Below are 14,076 nucleotides of genomic sequence, written 5' to 3'. Positions count from 1 at the left end.
AGTTTCCCTTTGTTGTCCTTATCTCTTACCTGCAGAAATGGACAATTTATGCAGGCTGCACCCTGGCCAGACAAAGTTGACGCTCCCCACAGGAGGAAAGCAGCCATGTTTCAGACAATGAAAATGAACTCAGGGACAACTCAAGGTTGATTTAGATCCTCGGCAACATGGAATTAAATGAGGAACCAGGCCACACTGATCTCACCCTAATGTTGACACAGCTTCCTCTAAGAATTGCCCTCATATAGGTAGCGGCACCAAAGAGCTTCGCACGTCACTGAGATCTGGTCAAGTGAGAATAAAAATGCAAATGTCATATTGTTGAAACGCGGAGTGAACTAAATGTCACTCCATCTTTTCAATATGAGATATGAGATTGATGTGGATAGGCTATTGGAGGAAAGTGTGATAGCTGCAGAAGGCAGGTTATACCAACAGCTGTGATATTTGAGCTGTGAAATAAGCCTTGTTTTTTTTGTTTTTTGTTTTCACAGGAATAAGCAAGTCTCTTCTGTCCTTTACAGATATTATCCTGAAAACACGCACAGTCTGTCTTCTATTTCATCCGATGCTTGAATTTTCTCAAAACTAATCATAACAGTTGGCACAATACAAGAGACAGGTGGTAGGTGTCAATAATTGATCAGAGGCTTTAGTTCTTCATTGACACTGAGAACATGGCACTCTGAGGGGGAAGAAGCTCAGCGATTCTTTAAACATTTTGTCAGCTTTAATTTTACATTTTCCACACCACTTTGAACATCTGATCCACTTCTCCCTGGAAATGACCACTTGTCAAGTCCTTCCACTACATGTCAGCCAAACGCATTTCATCGATCTATTCATGATCCCTAGTTCGCATTCACATGTATTAGGAGCAACATCCAGCAGCACGTTTTTTCCCTGTGATGCTGCTGCTCTGTGCGCGCACATCAGTAAATGAATCACGTAGCACTAGAACAGCCCTTCTTCATGCGATCTTGCCAGACCTATTGGAGAACCCCCCCCCAAGGCAAGATCTGTCACTGTTCACTCATTTGCTGGAAGACGATCAGAAACTATGTTAAATGCACCAAGAAATACACTGGAGTCTGTTCTAAAGGCGTCGAGAGGATTCCGGTCAGATCAGCTCACTGTGAAGGGAAGCAGGTTTCAACAGTTGACGCGGAGAGAAACTGAGCGCAGGAAAAGCGATTAATTTTGATTATCTGAAATCTTCCAGCACACCTCTCTCTTTTTTTTTGTTTTTTTTTTTGGCGTTTTCCCTGGCATCGTTTACGTGGGCAGTGCAGATGAGCATTGTCCGAATGAAGGATAAAAGAGCACTGTGTCCAATTGGACTGGATTATGGGATTACTGGACTGATTATAGGACAATCATCGGGCAAAAGTCGCAGCCGTGCTACAGATGCTCTTGAATGACGGGAACACAAAAGGTTGGACAGGAGTAACAGCTCTATATCCTGCTTTTATTCCACTTTGTGGCATGGGTAGGCTGTGTATGCTACACGAGCAGAACCCATATGCAACAGTGTGCCGCACCGGGAGAAAAGTAAATGCATTGTGAATGGTAACATCGGGTAATGCTGCATTTTGAACGGGCATGTCAGTATTTGCTGTAGCCTAGGTGTAGATGTCGCATGAGGGCAATGCGCTTTTGTAAGCTGCGGTCTAACCTTCACCACGGAGATTCAAACGCGTTAACCTTGGATGCAGTAGGGAATATTAATACTTTAGTCATCGATTATTCATTAAGTCCCCCCGTGAGGAAAAAACAAAGCATTTCTCGTACACTATGCTGAATTTGATGTTTAATTCATACATCAGGTGTCGTCGGGCGGTCATCTTTGTTTACAGAAAGAGTTCATCATAGCCGAACGGCATGTGGAAGAGGTTCAAATACCGATGAGAAAGAGATAGCAGTTCACGAATCGGTGTAATACACAATTAGTGCGAGATCGGCGTCAACCACATGCCTGGTTCTGGTTTAGTACCCTGGGTTTGCCGTAATCAACAGGTTGAAAGTCAACGAGGATTTTTTTTTTTTCTGTCTGCTACTACTGCATATCCATCTGAAGGGATGCGTCTCTCTGTACCCATTTTCTTTCTGCTGTGGGTTAAAGCCCTGACATTGAAAAATCTCAATTATTCTGTCCCGGAGGAGCAAGGACCAGGAGCTGTTCTCGGCAATATAGCAAAAGATGCCGGATATGGGACCATGGAGAGAGGGAAAAAATCTAACTTCAGAGTACTGGAGAATTCTGCACCACATCTGGTGGATGTTGACCCGGAGAGTGGACTAATCTTCACCAAACAAAGAATTGACAGAGAAACGTTATGCAGGCGCAACCCAAAGTGCCAGCTGTCTATGGAGGTGTTTGCCAACGACAAGGAAATATGCATGATCAAGATTGATATACAGGACATAAATGACAACTCGCCCAGTTTTCCCTCAGATCATGTTAATATTGACATTTCAGAGAACGCTGCTGCTGGGACACGCTTCCCTCTGACTATTGCACATGACTCAGATTCTGGGGAGAATGGGATAAAGACCTATCAGGTCACACGAGATGATTATAATACCTTTTCTTTGGATTTAAAAGTGAGGGGCGATGGGACTATATATCCAGAGCTGGTGGTTCAGAGACCTCTGGACAGGGAGGATCAGAGCCATCACACCCTACTCCTCACTGCAATTGACGGTGGGGAGTATCCAAGATCAGGCTCCATGCAGATCAATGTCAGAGTGACTGATTCGAATGACAACAGCCCAGTTTTTGAAAAATCCTCCTACGTGATAGAGATTCCAGAGAATTCCCCTCCTGGAAAAGTACTCATTGATTTGAATGCCACTGACCAAGATGAGGGAAGCAACGGGCAGGTGGTCTATTCCTTCACTGGATATGCATCTGAGCGAATACAAGATTTGTTCTCCATTGACCCCAATACTGGCGTCATCAAGGTCCAGGGAGAGATTGACTATGAAGAGAATCCAATCATAGAGTTTGACGTGCAAGCTAAGGATCTGGGGCCCAACCCGATACCAGGCCACTGTAAAATAACTGTCAAAGTGCTTGACAAAAATGACAACTCGCCACTAATAAGTTTTGTTTCCGTGCGGCAGGGAGCCATCAGTGAAGCAGCACCTCCAGAATCTGTCATAGCGCTGGTCAGAGTGACAGATAAGGACTCCGGCCGTAACGGGCAACTCCAGTGCCGCGTGCTGGGAAACGTACCATTCAGACTGCAGGAAAACAATGATAATTTTTACACTCTGCTCACAGATAGACCCCTGGACAGGGAAATGAAAGATGAATACAACGTAACAATTGTGGCGAGAGACAATGGGATCCCTTCTTTGAACTACACTAAATCATTTACTGTGAAAATCTTGGATGAGAACGACAACGCGCCTCGCTTTACAAAGACAGTGTATGTGTTACAGGTGCCTGAGAACAACATCCCGGGGGAATATCTGGGCTCGGTTCTGGCCCACGACCCCGATGTAGGTCGCAATGGAACAGTATCGTACTCCATTCTACCGTCACATATAGGAGACGTTTCAGTGTACACCTACGTGTCTGTTAATCCCACCAACGGAGCCATATATGCCTCACGCTCTTTCAATTACGAGCAAACTAAATCCTTTGAGTTTAAAGTTCAGGCTAAAGATGGAGGATCCCCTCACATGGAGAGCACTTCCACAGTTCGAGTCAATGTCCTCGACGTCAACGACAATCTCCCAGTTATTATTTTACCCCTGCTGCAAAATGATACAGCTGAAATCCCAGTGCCTCGAAACGTAGGTATTGGATACATCGTGGCGACAGTGAAAGCGGTGGACCACGACCACGGAGAAAGTGGCCATTTGACCTATGAGATCACGGAGGGAAATGACGACCACCTGTTCGAGATGGATCCGGTGGGAGGGGAGGTCAGAACCGCCCACGCTCTTTGGGAGGAGGTCGCCCCGGTGGTTGAGCTGGTGGTGAAGGTAACTGACCATGGCAAGCCCCCCTTATCTGCCGTAGCTAAGCTGATCATTAAGGCGAACACAGAAACAGCAGCAGGAGGGGGTTCCAGTGCGAGTGGGGAACAGCAGCACTGGGATGTGTCCCTGCCCCTCATAGTTACCCTCTGCATTATCTCTGTCATGCTCTTAGCAGTCATGACCGCCATCGCTGTCAAGTCCAAGCATCAAGATAAGGAGACTGGGAATTATAACTGCCGCATGGCTGAGTACTCCAATCCTCCAGTGGGGAAGGGAAAAAAGAAAAGGATCAACAAGAGTGACATCATGTTGGTGCAGAGTGAGATGGAGGAAAGAGATTCCGCGAGCCGGATGAACGTGGTGAGCAGCCCTTCTCTCATCACCTCGCCAATTTGTTTTGACTACCAGAGCCCTCTGCCACTCACCCTGCCCAGGTCAGAGGTCATGTACCTCAAAACCACCCCAAACAGCCTGACAGTCCCCAGGGCAGGTTGCCACTCCAGCTTTGCCGGGCTTAGCACAGACACTCCAGCGAATAGGATGTCAGTGATACAGGTAAGGATGATGCTGCACTGTATTCTTTATCTGCCCTTTATTCTGTCTTATCTGCACAGACTGCTTTGCCTTACAAATCTGACAAAAGAAAAGTAATTGACTGAAAAAAGAGAAAACTCTGCCACTCTCAGCCGACATCATTATTTTCACTTTTTCTTTGCCTGTTATGACACGGTGAAATAGTCTCTGTGTTTAAAGCATGATACTGAAACCTGGCTGAATTGTGTGCATGTGTTTTAAGTGGAATTTCACTTGAGAGCGTTTTTTTTTTCCCTCTGCATTTGAGAAGCATTTTGAAACTGCTGCATGGTGCAGTTGCTCTTCACAATCAGAAAAGTGCTCTCAGTTAGACATGCAAACGGTGTGAGTCTTGAACAAGGCTGCTGTGACCCTGCCAGATTCACCGCTACAGAGTGAAAACAAAACCGCGCCTGAAATGTGGGATTGGACAGGTGTTTGAGCAGCTTGTCCGATCACATTACTGAACCAATGTGCACCAGACAGCAAGATGCACACAGCATAACCTTACAATTGCATTTTTCGCTCCCCACAAATACGGACCAGATCCAACCATCCGCATCCAAAGTTGGCACGATAAGTCCATTAATAGGGTCCAGCCTTGCCTTGTAGGGATGGCAGGGTTGAATACACGAGCCAGCTAACATGCTAATTTGACAGCATGGGCTTGTAGTGCTGCTTAGAACAGCCGAATTATCTGTTGTAAACGATGTAAATATCTAGGACAGCCTCGCAGACAGTCTCATTTGGAGATGATAACACAGATGACAAGGCCTGGCACTGTCACCAGCCACGAGGGTATGTGGGTGTGATCAACACAAACACATTATTCTCAAGATAGGGGGAAAAAGAATGCTGATGACAGTGGCTAATGCTTAAATCTTTTCCTTGCCAAGGAGAGCACATATGGTCACAATGGAGACTTGTTCTTATCGTGCCGTCATCACTGGCAGGTGTTCAGTGGCTTTTATTCATATATTTTCTGTGGTATAATAAATATATAAGGGCAGAGCATTTCCTGTCTGAGTCTCATGTTACTAGGACTGTTGTTAAAAACTTTGACAATGCAAAATATGATTTTCCTTTCATTTCTAGACTGAAAATTTCTCCTCAGAGCCCAATTATGCTGGCAGCAGGCAGCCATTTGTTCAAAGGTAAGAACACTATAAAAAAAAAAAAAAAAGATTTCTGACCAGCGTATTTAGCTTCTTTATCTTTATATCAACACCGCTGACAAATGCTATCAAAGAGGTGTGTTCACACAGAGGTAATGGTCAGTTATTGTTGTTGTGTTTTTTTACCCCCCTTGTATTCTGCTGCAGCTCAACATTTAAGGATGCAGAACGAGCGAGTCTCCGAGACAGTGGCCATGGTGATAGTGACCAGGCTGATAGTGACCAGGATACTAATAAAGGCTCACACTGCGACACGTCTGCCAGGGAGGCCCTCAAGATGAAAGCAACAGCAGTTAATGGCCAGCCTTTTGAGCAGGGTGAGTGGACATCTTAAAGATAACTGACTCTTGTACCAGACTACGTTTCTACTTTATACACTGAGAACGTGCATGCAGCTCACTGGTGGTTACACGGAGGTCCCCCAGTTTCTGGGTACAACCAGAGCAGATCGACATGGACGAGGTAAATCCAGACTAGTTATTAGATGCTGTCGCTGCAGCAGGTACTTTGTTCCACTTTACATTGCAGACATTGTTTCAAAGATGACATGAAGGCACCAGAGTGGAAGGTAGATGGTTTAAAAGGATAAAAGAGTCCATTGGTTGAAGGTAGAATTTTCAAACATCTTCCGTCTGATTTAGCCATCAAACAGACTCATATGCATGGCAAAGTGTACCTGCGTCTGCGTCTCTCTTGATCATGCCATTATTTGAACACAGATTCGTCGCATGCATGTCTCGAATAACACGACGGAGACAAGAAAGCATGATAGACACTTGCAGTGCAAAATGACAGATATTTCTGGTACAACATGACAGACAGTTTCCACCTTTCGCTTGGAAGGAATTTCTCAGCTATCATTGGTTTTGCTGTGGTTACACTGTTTTAGAGGAACTGGCTTTGCAACTGAAAATAGAAATGTTAAATTTTATTTTATAAATTTGAAACGATCTGCAGTGCCAGGAGTACAATCATAGATGACTGTCAGTCTGTTGCCACCTGGCTGACCTGATAGGGACTGATATATTTAGCTATTGTGGATTTAAACTGAAAGTATGAAAGCAACTCTCAGTGGTAAGATAAAAGATAATGGGGGACTTGAGTGAAGTGGTGATGTTTCTCATTTCGTTGTCTGCACCTTGGAGGAGAATGGCTGTGGTCATCATGTCCCCATCCAGTACTTTCCACGCCATTTACATTGCTATGAACTGTTTGTTTGCAGCATGCTCAGGAGGGCAGAGATGGAAACACTCCTGCGGCTGCCAGAAGGATGTGCGAATCTCTCTGTCTCCATCTATCTCACTTTTACATGTGCATAAGTGTATGTTTGTGTGTGTGTGTGTGTGTGTGTGTGTGTACTATCAGAAATTATGGCAGACCAAACTTGACTCTGTGGGAGGTGTAAATTCAATCACAATTTTTTTTTTTTTTTTTTTTTTTTTTTGCAGTACATTTCTGAATCTGATTCAACCCAAGTTCTAAGGCCAATCACATGGAGAGATACAGAAAGAGATGTTTTGTACATGCGAAACTGAATATTTACAAGTGCAGCGCTGACGCTTGCTTGACGGGAATGTCAGTTAATTTATAGACCTGCATTCGTAAGATAAGAGAAATGCAGGGAAGTGGGGGCATTGCTTTTAATATCAATACGTCTTGCTAATGCCTTTCCAGTTTGCGTGTGAGAAATGTATAGAAAAAGTCAAACTAAATTGCGTTCTCTTGCGTGGGGTTGGTCAGGTGGACATTAAATGGTGTCACTGTCTGCTGACTGCAAGATGGGGAATCTGCATTATGCATTATGCCTTCGACTTGACCATATAAAAACATCACCCTCCAACCCACACACTCCTTCTGTCTCTCACTCACTCTCGCTCTCACACACACACACACACACACACACACACACACACACACACACACACACACACACACACACACACACACACACACACACATGCAGGTACATTTATTGAACAACAAAGCCACTGTTTTGCAGATTTAGACAAGATAGCACTATTATCCAAAATGGAGACACCACAGAATTTTAGTTCCAAATGCACCAACACAAAAGCTTGCGGGTTAAGTAGTATTGCTTTTATGTCTTTACCTTTACCATCCCTCTAGTCTCCTGGCTGCTTTGATACAGGTAATATATGCACCTGTGCAGCTTCCACTATCATGCACTCTGAATATTTATTCACTCTCACAGACACCAGATGCACAGTGGGTATGTTATGTTGCTAGGCTTTCTCTGATTCTATTTATAATGGGCAGGCAGTTTCTTTGTTTTTGAGAACATGTTATTGTTCTACTCTACATTTGCCCATATGATCACAGCTATTTGTCACTTTGTCGAGATTCGGCTATGTGACTGTGACTTTGTAAATGCAGCGCGCTACATAAAGCCATTGTATAACTCCGTCATTTTAGAGCAATTATTTAACCAAATTTTACCCAGGGATAAAACGTAAAATGGAAATGGAAAGGTAATGACAGGCAGAGCATATGAAAGCACTTTTCCTACAGCATTTATGCTTTTAAGTAATATTATTTCTATAGCTACTACTGATACATTTGTTTTTTACAAGTTGGTACATCTAGTCAATAGCTTACTTATACATTGTGTATTATAGAAAAACTGTCGTCATAAAGGTTATTATAGGAAAGTTTGAGATCTCTCTTGCATTAAGGGCAGCCCTTCAGTTTACGCGCTTCAGTTTACAAATTAAAAGCAGTTTATAAAATGTCTTCGAACACGCTCTAATGTATTTGTCTGCAGATATAAGTGTACATGAATGTATTTGTTAGCAACTCCTCCTTTGGCGTTGTGGCTGGTATATTAATAGACAACAAATGAAGCTATAGTTGAGCACAGTTATATTCTAATTCTAATAATACAAATGATTAAATATTAATAATTGTCTTTGTAGGAGAAGTTATAGTTATTGCCAAATGTGATTCATGAATGACTAGATGTCCTGTTGTCTGCTTACAATAACGTTAAAGAGTGGATGTTAATATACTGTTAATAAATGTTAAATAGGGGCCTTAAGAATTAAATCTAAACATGCGGTCACCACAGTTTTTCAATTACTTCTGGTTATATTGTGAAACACAACAGCACAAATGGCAAAAATACCTCACTCTGTTGTCGCTGTACCTTCTAAGCACATACATCCCTTTGCATCAGCATCATCTGCTCTCTCCTCCGCAGTAGTGATAGGCACCATGGAAATGAATTCAGCATCTCCCTCCTTCTCCTCGCTTCTGCTTATTGTTCTGGCCTTGTATATCTGTGCATAGAAAATAGTTTTCTCCATGCTATAGCAGGAGAAGCACAAATGCATGGGGCACAGAACTGTAACCTGGGGTGTCGTTGCATCAAAGCGTAGCACGAACAATATGCAGGATCTGGGTTGCCGTTTTGCCAAATCAAAGCCATCATTCAATGTGAAAGGCATTTTTAACTCATCGTGCAAGAATATGTTATGTTAAGAATGTTACACGATAAATTCATGTAAACTCAAACACAAATATTCCACCATGCAACCCTGAGATTAAACCGGTGTAAACTTTGTAAACTAGTTGTGTTTAAATAAAGTTACAAAATATGTTCAAGTCACATTTCAAGCTCTTTTAAAACGGCCTTAAATCCATCAACGGTAACGCACGTTTAGCAATTTCAGAACCGATTCCTAAATGTTTCATTTTGAGATTAAATGACTGATCTGTGTGATTGAGAGAGAAACCATTTGTTTCACATTAAAACTCCCCTTTATGTAAAGCAAATGTCATGGGTAGTGTGTTCCTCTCGGCGGGTGCAGTTGCAGAGCGAAAAAGGCAGTATATAGGGAGGGGAAGGTTTTCTGCAGAGTGAAATCTGCACGCTATCAAACACTGTATTGATGCGACATTTTGATGTACAAGGTCTTTGTCAGGAAAACATCCATTTGAACAAAACAAAAACAAACAAAAAACAGCCTATATGTACAGACAAAACGGGACAGGTATGTATGAGTTCACAGGACACAAAACTCAGAAAAAGAATTTACTATGAACACAAAAACACACAATGTCCAGTAAAAGATTTATTTTTCTTTTCATTTAACATTCTTAACATAAGCATTAAATGTGTAAAGCAGTTCCAATGTAAAATTGACAAGTCCTTTTACCTCTGTTCATTCATAGCATAATTAACACCTCCATTATATCCCATGACCACGCGTGGGTGTGTTCGTGTAGGTGTTCACGGACTTGAGCGGTAAATGTGAAAGTGGCGGCGTGTCCTTTGCAAATGAGCTTGTGTTGCATGCGTGGCACAGAGGAGGTGCTTCTTTTGTTTGAACCTCCTCCTCTGGTTTTGTGTATCCTCAAGCAAACTGGTCGAGGCCGGTGTAGGAGGAAGGTAGTGTTGCCTTTGAACAAGAGGATCTCCCCACCTCTTCGAGGAAGAGCCCCGTCATGTGGAGCTTCCTCTTGTTCTCCAGGCTGATATTCTCATCCTCATCAGAGCCAGGTTTCAAAATGAGATCAAGTGGCTCCTTCACAGTTGCTCACTTGCTCGTGGTGTTTGATATCAAAGAATGGCATGTGAGCAAGATGCCTTATGTATAGATTGAAGAGCTGGTGAGAGTAGCATCAAGAAATTAAGAACATGTTTCGGTTATTTTTCCATGAGAAACTGGTGGAATGATTTGATTGGATGTGGATTTCTGAGAGAGATGGGACAGGAGGTGTTAACGAGTGAGAACTTTGGTATTTTCTGCCCTAATATCTTATTAACAATATTTGGTTGGTGTGCGGAGCTACATCTAGAGGAAAATGGATGTAGGGGAAAAAAACAAAAACAAATTGAAATCAATTCAGTGATCATTATTGAATTTATTTGTATATTTAGCAAAAGGCTGTTGCACCCTCGTGGCAATCAAATCAAAGAAAACACATTTATTAGACTAAAGTTCAATCAGTGAACAGAACAATAGGAGGATTGTTTCACATTTATGGTATTACAGATAAAATTGCGGTTTTGTGTAAAACAAATGAAGAAACACTATTATTTACCACCAACTTACAAAGACGTGTTTGACATTTGGCTTCATGCCTCTACATGAAAAACACCTCCATGCATCATCGTCAAATTAATTTTGATAGCATAGTGTAATGGCCGCAGAAATAAGTGACACCTTCTACATCATAACACCATGGAAATTGGCTCCTCGTACGTGTTGCTTTGTGCGTGTTTACTTTTTGTCTCCAGGGTTAGGTGTTGTGTGAAATGTAAATGACCATGTTACACAGATTGAGCCTCGCCCAGTTCTTCTTTTTTTTACTGCTGACATTATTACAGATGTACTTGTTGCATAGTTTTGTGGTGTTTGGCATGGTGTGCAATAAGTCATTGGATAATTAGGTAACCACTTCACACTCAGTTGCTGTTTTCTTGCATCACATGACATCAATAATGTTAATCTGGTGGCACTGAGGTTATGATTTCAATGTGGACAGCATGTAAAGCTGTTTTTATTTGCAGTTTTCCCCACAACTATCCAGATGTTTTAAAAAGAAGCTCGGTAGTTTGATGTCAACTTTCTTTTGATTTTCTATACATTCAAAAATATCTGTTTCTTGGTTCAGTTCATGACAATCCACAACAGCATTCATTAAAACGAAGTGAAATGAAAAGTGGGCAAGAAATGCAAATGAGCTGCTGATTATGCATCAGAGTTACTTGAAATAATCACAAAAAGCACTAAAGGTCAAACTAACAAATGTTTATGGTGCAAATGGTATTTTTCAAAATCAAATTTCAGTAGTTTTTTCAATACGCAAAATAAACACCTGTAAATTTCCATCAAAAATTGGTTTGGAAGATCAAAATATAATATAATTATATGCTCATTATAATGATATAATGATTATATAATGAGCATGAATAACATTCTAACCAACAACCTCCTAACTGTAGTTTGTAGTTTGGTTTCCTTGAAGAAATTGTATTTTCTTGATTCCTGTTGTTCTGGGTTTTGTACCCTCATGGTTGAAATGTACTTATTGTAAGTCGCTTTGGATAAAAGCATCAGCTAAATGTAATGTAATGTAACTGCAGAATGTTTCACCACATTCTTGTAAGAGTACAGACATGCAAATTTCAGACTTGTTTTCAGTTCACTTCTGATGGAAATGTAAATGAAAAGCATCACTTCCTCTGCACCAGATGATATTTTCCAGGAAACACCTACACAGGTTGTTGAGAACAGCAGAGGGAAAAGGTTTCATAAATAGGATGATTCACACATTTTCTACATTGACCAGAAAAAGATTAAAAGTAAAATGACCTTTTTTGCGGTGACCTTGTCGTGTATCAGTAAGTTGCATTGTGAGCAATATTTAAAGGAAAAACTTGTGCTTTCGACAATGAAAATAACATTTAAATTTAAATTTAAGCCCTCTCATTGCTGTTGCAATATGGCTGCTGGCTGATATTTTACTCTGAAAATGTCCAGTGACACACAAAATAACATGTATCAACAAAGATACTGCAGTTATTTGTAGGATTTTAAGAATAGTACTTGAATTGGTGTTTATTTGCTATTCTTTACTAGTGCTGCTCAGCCCTCACATTGTCATCTGCATTTTCTTCTAGGTTGTTTATACTTTCCCCAGCAGGGTCCAATAACAAATGTTTAACTGTTTTTGCAGAGCAAGACAAATCAGTCCACTGCACCGATGAATGTCGTGCACTGGGACATTCTGACAGATGCTGGATGCCAAAGTTACGGGTAGGAAGCCAAGCAGACAGCGCCGATAATCGCACCAACCTTTTCATCCCTGTGGGAATGGATGCCATGGTAGAGACAGAGATTTATGGTACCATCAGCTGCAACAGCAGAAAAACCCTCAGCACATTTGGAAAGGAACAGCGGGACAGTACAATCCTTGTGGCCAATGTCAAACCTTACTTAAAATCGCAGCGTGCACTAAGCCCACCGCTACAGGAGAGTCCATCTGGGTCCAGTAGTCCCACCAAGAGTAGTATGCCCCTGCACTTGGCCAGCCACGAGTCCAAAGAAGAGAGGGACGGGGGTTCAGACAGCAGTGCCTATGGCCCTCCAGATGGCCAGTGCTCCCCACTGCACAGCGAATTGGAGGAGCCCTCCTACCTGACCTGCGAGCTCAGGCCGAAGTCCCTATCAAGCAGTCTCATTCACAGCTCTGTCATCAGCCAGGAGTGCGGGGGGTCAGATTGTGCTCTCGACCCACGGGACTCCGGTAACTGACACGTCAGATGATCCCGCTCGCTCTCCCCTGCCAGGGGTGTGATGATGATATCACAGATTATTGACCAAGAGGTGAATTATTTTGACCCACAGAGGTGTTCAGACACGCATTGTATAACCAAAAACCATCTGCTTTAAATGTTTTTGTTTTTTTTCCCAGTTTGTGACTAGTTGTGTTTAGGTGAAATATGTGTCCTTGACTGCTGTGAAGGTTTGGGGGGAGGGGGGGAAACCAGTGCTTACCTGACTTCAAGTGTTTTCATGGTGTACTGTACCTGTCAATTTAGATGTCTGTATTTTACACATTTCAAACTCCAATTTTGTGAGGCTGTTGAACAAATTGCTACTGTTAAGCTATTGAGTCCTGTCTGCTTTTGTACAGTGAAGCTTTCTGTCTCCATTTAGTGTATAAGGAACATCTCTTTCAATATCACAGGCAACGGAAATACATATCAGTGATGTTGAATTCAAAAGTGAAGTGTCTTATGAACTGTTAATGGTGGTGCAACAGGGAATGTCCCTTTTCATAAAACCATTTGAGGTTCCTATAAAAACAGTTTTTTAAGAATGTATTTGTAATTTTATTGTTGTCTTCTCTGCAGTTTATGTGAAAATAAGCTGAGCTTACACGTGAATGTGGGCTACTGTACTTGTTGTGTATTTTATTAAATTTGTATACACTGTGTGCATGGAAGGGCAATTATTTTTGACTGCAGGGTGACAACTTCTGAAGCTGTCGTGTTTTATGTGAGAAGTGCATTTTTGTCTTCAAGGTGCTTATTAATACGTGTTAATGAGAGATAGCACTAGTGACTCTGCAAATGTGCCAACTTTAGCTCTACACTGTATACCAGCACATGTTATCAAGCAGTAGGCAGGATCTTAGTTGCAGGAACTTCTCAAGAAAATCACAAGCAACATTTTACATAGCTATTTATATTTAATAAAGTCAAATAAAAACAGGCACTGTGTGTTAGTGCACCCAACAGAAGATGAGTTGACTTCTCCTGCTCAATGCTTTTATTAAAAATATGCATCACACTGTGGAGATGGGT

General features: G+C 42.0%; 1 protein-coding gene across 1 annotated transcript; it reads left to right on the top strand.

Annotated features, from left to right (window-relative positions):
* Positions 1–1,021: 1,021 nt before the first annotated feature.
* LOC138200920 (protocadherin-17-like) lies at positions 1,022–13,706 on the top strand. The gene is made up of 4 exons (XM_069153917.1): positions 1,022–4,548; positions 5,662–5,720; positions 5,889–6,058; positions 12,444–13,706. Exons 1-4 carry the CDS (start codon positions 1,972–1,974, stop codon positions 13,019–13,021), a joined length of 3,384 nt encoding a protein of 1,127 aa, XP_069010018.1. The 5' UTR covers positions 1,022–1,971; the 3' UTR covers positions 13,022–13,706.
* The last annotated feature ends 370 nt before the right edge of the window (positions 13,707–14,076 follow it).

Source organism: Embiotoca jacksoni, unplaced genomic scaffold (genome assembly GCF_022577435.1).
Source record: "Embiotoca jacksoni isolate LCO1_2020_lvr unplaced genomic scaffold, fEmbJac1.0.p SCAF_2, whole genome shotgun sequence".
NCBI classification, from domain to species: domain Eukaryota; kingdom Metazoa; phylum Chordata; class Actinopteri; family Embiotocidae; genus Embiotoca; species Embiotoca jacksoni.
Note: the sequence above shows the minus strand (reverse complement) of the source record. Positions and strands in the feature narration are given on the sequence as shown.

Bases quoted from the DNA above. Each gene is read 5' to 3' on its own strand.
- LOC138200920 (XM_069153917.1), top strand. From the start codon at position 1,972: ATGCCTGGTTCTGGTTTAGTACCCTGGGTTTGCCGTAATCAACAGGTT. The intron at 4,549-5,661 runs GTAAGGATGATG...TTTCATTTCTAG, and splicing joins ATAGGATGTCAGTGATACAG to ACTGAAAATTTCTCCTCAGA. The intron at 5,721-5,888 runs GTAAGAACACTA...ATTCTGCTGCAG, and splicing joins AGGCAGCCATTTGTTCAAAG to CTCAACATTTAAGGATGCAG.